Source organism: Cornus florida, unplaced genomic scaffold (assembly GCF_030987335.1).
Source record: "Cornus florida cultivar Cherokee Brave unplaced genomic scaffold, ASM3098733v1 CherokeeBrave_3.0.0_Hap2_Chr06, whole genome shotgun sequence".
In the NCBI taxonomy this organism is placed as follows: Eukaryota; Viridiplantae; Streptophyta; class Magnoliopsida; order Cornales; family Cornaceae; genus Cornus; species Cornus florida.
Genome location: NW_026775576.1, coordinates 4502211 through 4508964, shown reverse-complemented (window position 1 = coordinate 4508964; position 6754 = coordinate 4502211). Strand labels below are relative to the sequence as shown.

The 6754-nt window shown below is 36.3% G+C and overlaps 1 protein-coding gene across 4 annotated transcripts in view; it reads right to left on the bottom strand.

Moving 5' to 3' along the window:
• Positions 1 to 399: 399 nt before the first annotated feature.
• The window catches only part of LOC132311063 (DNA polymerase I B, chloroplastic/mitochondrial-like), a 29775-nt gene continuing 23420 nt past the window's right edge, over positions 400 to 6754 (bottom strand). For 2 of the 4 annotated variants that reach the window (XM_059808774.1, XM_059808776.1), the window contains 6 exons: positions 3856 to 3948; positions 3557 to 3751; positions 2356 to 2448; positions 2040 to 2252; positions 1839 to 1928; positions 400 to 978 (listed from right to left, as the gene is read on the bottom strand). In XM_059808774.1, the coding sequence (XP_059664757.1) occupies positions 817 to 978; positions 1839 to 1928; positions 2040 to 2252; positions 2356 to 2448; positions 3557 to 3751; positions 3856 to 3948 (846 nt within the window). In that variant the 3' untranslated portion in view covers positions 400 to 816. Of the gene's footprint in view, positions 979 to 1835; positions 1942 to 2039; positions 2253 to 2330; positions 2449 to 3556; positions 3752 to 3855; positions 3949 to 6754 lie in introns of those variants that run through there. The other 2 variants (XM_059808777.1, XM_059808778.1) reach the window with 2 other exon arrangements.

Here is a 6754-nt window from a genome sequence, read left to right as displayed (position 1 = left end):
AAGAGCCTAACACAATGGGAATTCTGTATATTGATGAAATTTGATGTTCAGATTTGGAATTCACCGCATATTAAAATCTCTTAAGAGACACAATACACGTCAACTTAACATTTTAGTTCTGTTCAACAAAATTACAAGCAATGAATTGACATACCTTAAAATATGCAGGGTTTCCTCACTGCTAAAGTGATTAATTGACCAAACAGTTTTGCTGTGGTAAGCAGAATTAATGTGTCATATAGCAGCAGCAATTAAACTGAAGTTGGCAGTTGATATCCTACATTCTTTAGGGGGGAAAACAAAAAGAAAAAAAAAAAAAAAAAATAGTAATAAAAAATAAATAAATAAAAAATTGATTTACCAACAGAAAAAAAAAAAAAAAAAAAAAACACAGTGGAGTGCATTAAAGACATCCGAGCATGTTAATTTTTCCAAAGAATGATCAAGTGTTCCTCAAAATTACAGGAAAAATTTCAGGAAAAAGATGCTAACAGTTGAGCCTTCATCTCTTGCTTGAATAACAAATTCAGTGTCAAATGAACATTAAAATGGCAAAAATCTTCAACATACAGCAAACCAAGCCCCTGTAGGTTCCAACCCTGGTGAACTGTGGCTTCCTTACTGTCAAATATGGTGATTAATTTTACACCAACGTGATTACACGACTGTACTCTGGTGTCAAAACCTTCCAAGAGGCAAATGCCCTTGTCGGACTCGGAATGGTGACATGGAAGAATCCCGTCCCCAAGGAGCAAGGACTCAGAATAGGGGGTTCTCCACCAAGATCCAATTTGTTTTGCCAATGCAACCCATCAACTACTTGGCAGAATACCAGTCTTTAGCACATTTGGCATCAACAGATAGATCCACTTTGAGGATATTCTTGCCGTCGAAGGGGTTGGACATGCACTCAACAACTATGGCCTTGGCAAGCTCAGCCGACTCAGTTGGCCCTTCCAAGATTACTTCATCGTGAACCTGTTCTCCAAAGAAAAAAAAAAATTCAGTAATTACTGAGCAACACCACTATGGATAAGTTGCAACAAACTCATTCTATGTTTACCTAGAGCAATCTCAATATCACTTCTAAATAGGCTTCATGTTTCAAGAGAATACAGAAACACAGAAAATTGTTTTAATTCTTGCTGCCAAAAGGGTTCTGAAGAGTCAAAAAAAAATACCCTTCGTCATCAGATTCAACTCTCTTCAAATCCTTGGTTCAAGTTATATTGAAATAGTTAGTGTCATGACATTATAAAGAGAGTGAGTTGTGGGGTAGCTGTGAACGATTCAGTATGGAACGCATTAGAATTAGGTTGGACAGCATATTCATTTTAATGTTACCATCAAAGAAGTGGAGGAGACGTTCTGATAAAGGATGGCAGCAATATATTTGTAGCTATCTAGAGATTGAATATAGAGAAGACGAAGCCTGGATAAATTGCTTCCACAATTTATCTGAAGGCGAAAATTAAGTAAACAGAACAACTACAAGGATAACAAAGAATCCAGCCATCTTGAATAAGCACACAGCCTATATAACTAAGATTTTGCAATTTCATAAATTGAGAATCAAATGAAATCCAAGACAAGAATGTTGAAATGCATGAAAAGAAAGACTGCTAAAAAAACATACCCAATTTAAAAAAATAAATAAGGACAAATGATAAACAAAGTACAAATAGATCTGAAACAATTTGTGTGTGTCGAGACAAAGAAAGAGAGTGCATGTTTCTGTGCTTGTTGCGGAATTGTTGGTGTGGGGGGGGGGGGGGGGGGGGGGGGGCAGGCGCTGGGGGTGGTGAGGGGGTGATGAGGTTAGACCAAGCAAACGTAACCTGTAAAAGCAGCTTCCATCCAAGCTCCTTCAAATGTGCATTCTTTGAAATTTCTAACATGGCACACATAGCAACATCAGCAGCACTACCCTGATGCATTAATCTAAATCAAAATGTAATAATCTTGAGAGAGAGAGAGAGAAAAAGGAAAAGAATGTTTGAGTCCATTCTAGGGCAAAAGAATAAGAAGAAGAAAACAACCTGCACTGGGGCATTAATAGCAGCTCGTTCAATATGACCTTTTTGAGAGGGAGAAGCATGAGTCATTAAAGGGAATGTGCGAGCCCGTCCCAGCAATGTGTGAACACGGTTATACTTGCGAGCTTCTTCTTTATGTTTTTCCTGCCATCTCAGCACTTCACCTCTCTCCCTGTACCAGAGATCAACAGTTTCCTTTGCTTCCTTCACAGAAACCTGGGAATATGGAAGGTGATCCCCCATGTCATAGTGAATTACATTATTTCCAGTGAAATAAAGAACTTCACTTCTTACTTTAGGTTTATTGATGCAACGATACCTTCCAATCCCGAGCAAGCCCCATTGGAGTTTTTCCATATGCAATGGAAAAATTCAGCATCTTAGCTTTCCTTCTTTCAGAAGCAAAAGCATCCTGGAAAGCATAAAAATAAATAAATAAATAAATAAAGAAGTAACATGTTTGTATCAGCAACCCATAGCAATAATTTGTGGATGCTGGACCATCGCTTGCAATTTCCAGATAGCAAACCTGTAGTTCCATAAACTTGGAATCAAAGGGGTTCAATTTGACAGAAGGTGCAGAATGCATCTTTGGATCAACTTGTTGGTCAAACCAAACTCAATTGTGGAGGAAAAAGAAAATTTAACTTATACGGCGGAAAAGTTCTATGAGTCTACTGTCTAACAAAAACTAAAGATGCGCAATTCGAACTTCCCTAGAGTGATTCGTGGACATTTTTATTAAAGTTGTGAGAGCTGACTGAAAAATCTGCACCCGAGAAGAACTCTATTTCCAACCCACATTCATCACAGCTTAAGCATATATTTTTTACCACTTTTAGAACTGATTATTATTGTTCCAAGGGCCTCTTTTGAAGATCTTTCAAGTTCCTGTGGCTCTGGCATATTTAGTTTTTGAGTCAGAAGTCTTGTGTCTTATAATTTTATTTGCTTCATAGTTGGGTTGCTTGTTTTCGTAAGTGTGAGTGGCTCTGGATTTCTATCTATGGTTGAAGATTCAACTATTGCAAACTTTAAAGTGCCTATGCTTTTCCCCACCAAACTCATATTACATAGACTTGGGTGTGTGTGTTGGATGCAGATACGTATTTAAACATCAAATTTGTTACATCCCCAAACCCAACCAAGCACACATGGACACAAGTAGCATTTTTTTTTTTTTTTTTGGTTGTCTAACATGGAGTGTTCAATGTAGGAACACAACTAAAATTTTAAAGCAATAATGTACAGATGTAAGAATTTTACATACAACTATGTAAGAAACATATATTATTAGATATGCTAGTTAAGTCATGTCTAATAAGTGACGAGACATATTCTAAACACATGTCACTGTGCAGCGTGTTCGGCACAAGTATTAGCACACTTAGCTAAGAACATGTTGAGATGCAAATCAAAAACCTACCAATAGTAAGTCTTTCAAATTAATATAGTTAATAAAACAATACTATATAATAGATATTTTTTAAAATAATAACTAAGAAGACTTCATAGATTACTTTCAATAGAGGAACTGGGGGTTTATCTTCACCAGGTTGAGGATGCCACTCGAGAAGCACTTGCTTTTGTTCAACAGCTTCACAAATATGGGGATACATATTCATTGCAGTCCTTGAATGGAAATCTCCACCAGCTTTAAAAGCATCCAACATGCTCTTACAGTTGGCAAGATGAGCAAGAATCCTAAGTTCCAGCTGAAATATGAATATATATCTCCATCAAAACAAAATAGTAGATGATGATGAGGCTTGCAAAATCAAAAAGAACTACTTATAGGTAAATGGCAAAGGTTACTTGCCTGTCCGTAATCAGCAACAATGAGGGAATTCCCAGGAGCAGCTATGAATGCTTGACGAATCTTATACCGGTCCTTTTCTAAAGCAGGCTGATTCTGTATGCAAGAACAAGAAAACTTACACCCAGAAATTATGAAAGAAAAGACAATGGAGAAATATGGTTTTGCTCATCAGTCCTCCTAAGTGGATGGCCTAAGTATGATATTTGAATGTCATAGACAAAGGCCAATAATCATTAAGGATATCAGTGTCAAGAGCAGTCAGGGAAACCTTTGCTTAGGCTCTAAAATCTATGGCCACAAATGCATTCGGTGCCTAAGTGCCTGTTTTGTTCAGTTTTCATAAAACAGATCTCAATAACTCGGAAAACAGAAAACTATAAAAGACAGTTCTTTTAAAACAGGCCCTTTTAAATTGGGGATTTGAGGTACGATCTTTATATTGCTATTTGATGGAGGTTCAGGGGATATTCTTTTGGTGAAAAGGAATCTGGCGCTCGAAAACCCCCCTAAAGGTGGCCTTTTTTTGCTTGGACAACAGCTCTGGGGAGAATATTCACTCCCCCAGAGCTAGGATGGCCCAGATGGGTGGGAAATGTTGTGTGTCATTTCTGGGATCCAGTGGGTCATGCAACAATCCAAATTGAGCTTGATTGATGCTTGGGGAGGGTGCTCAGTTCAACCCCAAGTTAGAGGTGCGTGGAGTATCGTCCCTCTTTTTCTTTGGTGGGCCTTGTGGAAGGAGTGTAATAGGAGATCCATTGATGGAATGGAGTCTCCTTGGGTTTGTTAGATTTTCTAAGCTTGGTTCACTATTCTTTTGGGTTCAGGGGTCAAACTGTAAATCTATATAGATTCTTTTGTCTTTTGTGGATAGCTTAAGGCCATAGCTTTTTTTGTACAGTTGTTCTGGGTCGTGTCCCCCGTGTGGGCACTCTTTAATGAATACTTACTTTTCACAACCAAAAAAAAAAAAAAAAAAGGTAACACACTCACAATCTCTCAATTAAACAGATTTTTTATGATTTTTTTATATTCAGTTCTCAGAAAATAGAAAACTGAACCAAGCAGACCCTAAATTGACAATGGAATTTCCAGAAAAATGACAATGCAGCTTGAAAGATTTAACTAAAGGACTCTCATGGAATTTACCATTTAGAAAGCAAGCTATTCTTTACCTAGCACCAAGTTACATATAATTATGTGTGTGAGCGATCTGTGTATATTAAGAAGCACATACACTTCTATGAAGTGCCGTGTCCGTGCCCGATACCGTGTTGGATACCAACACTTTATGGACACTTCTCGACACATTTCCGACAATTCATAGTTGTGTCCATAATTTTAAATTAATTTTTATTATTTCAGATACTTGACCGACACATCTCAAACAATTGGTTAACACATTCCGAACACTTGTCCAACACATCCCTCGGTCTTTGTCTCTATAAAACAAACACATAACAGTCTTAGAAACAACATTATGCACGTACATCAAAGTGTCCAACCTCCTTTTCCTTAAAAATTGACATTAAACATATGTGAAAGTATGCAATAAAAATAAAAAATAAAAAAAAAAACGCAACTATAATGACAAGATAGGATAGTAATATCATATATAATATAATATATTCTTTTTCATATTCAAATAGCTTCAATTTCTAAATTATGTACCTTTAGTATGGAAATTATAAATTATTTAATGGAATATTATATTATTTAATATTCTATAATTGTCTTAGAGTACTAGAAATTTTAAGAGCCAAATTTTAAGTGCAGATGTTTTTAAGTGGTAATTAAAAAGTAAATATTTTTTGGTATCTTTTTGAATTTTCAGTGTTCATGATAAGTGATGTTCTTGTCACTTAAAATTTTACCCCATTTTAAGTGGCGCCTACCATTTTCTGTGGTATTCAAATTGCGTAATCAAACGCGCTTAATTGGATAAGCATTGAAATTGTTCAGAATTAAGCACTGAATTGAGTTATCAAATAGCACCTTAATAGATCTATAAATGAAATTTATATCTACATTAGCCGTGTCCGTGTCCTACATTTTTGAAGTTTGATGTAGTGTATCTGTGTCGTATCATGTCTGTGTCCCATGTCCATGTCCATGCTTCTTAGTCTGTATATATACTTCCTAGCTCTGTTGTCAATCATAGGCCTTTTTGTGATATTTTAGAAGTGTTGGATCAATAGGACTTAGATTAGCATATTTCGTGAATCTGTACCGTCTATTCTTATTGCTAGCTTAATTAGATTTTTCAGAGTTAATTAGTGTCAAGTTAGTTACCTCTTTTCTAAGGGCTGAATCGGAAATAAAACTTCAATTAAGGGCAGAACTGTAATCCTCAAAGCCAATGGTACAAAGGTAAAGATACAATTCACTATTCACTACATGCACTCACCAAATTAGGGTTCAAATATTATGGTTTCATGACTAGGAATTTTGATTGTGAAAAATCTTGAATGAATTGGTTTTAAACCATTTTGGGAACTTACTAAATCTGAAAGTTCCAACAATAGAGCACAGGGCACTTTAATTGAACGGCTGATTAATCAAAGGCTCGGGTGAATTGAAGGTGGTGGTGGTGGTGGTGGTGGAAGGTGGCTGTGGTGATGGCGGTGATGGAAGAACGAAAGAATAAGAGAGAATAAAGGACAATCTTGTCAATCTATGAAAAGTACATGGACAAATTAGTAAAATTAAAAATATACCTTAAAAAAAATGGCTTCCTAAAAGGAGGTATTTCTCTGAAATGGACTTCTTGACCATTGGCTTTTTGAAAAAGGCGTTTGCATATGTGTTACCAAAGGTCATATTTTTGTAAAAGGACTTTTGAAACTTCGAAGGACTTTTTGTGGCCTCAAGAAGCTCCCCAAACATGGCCTAAAACACA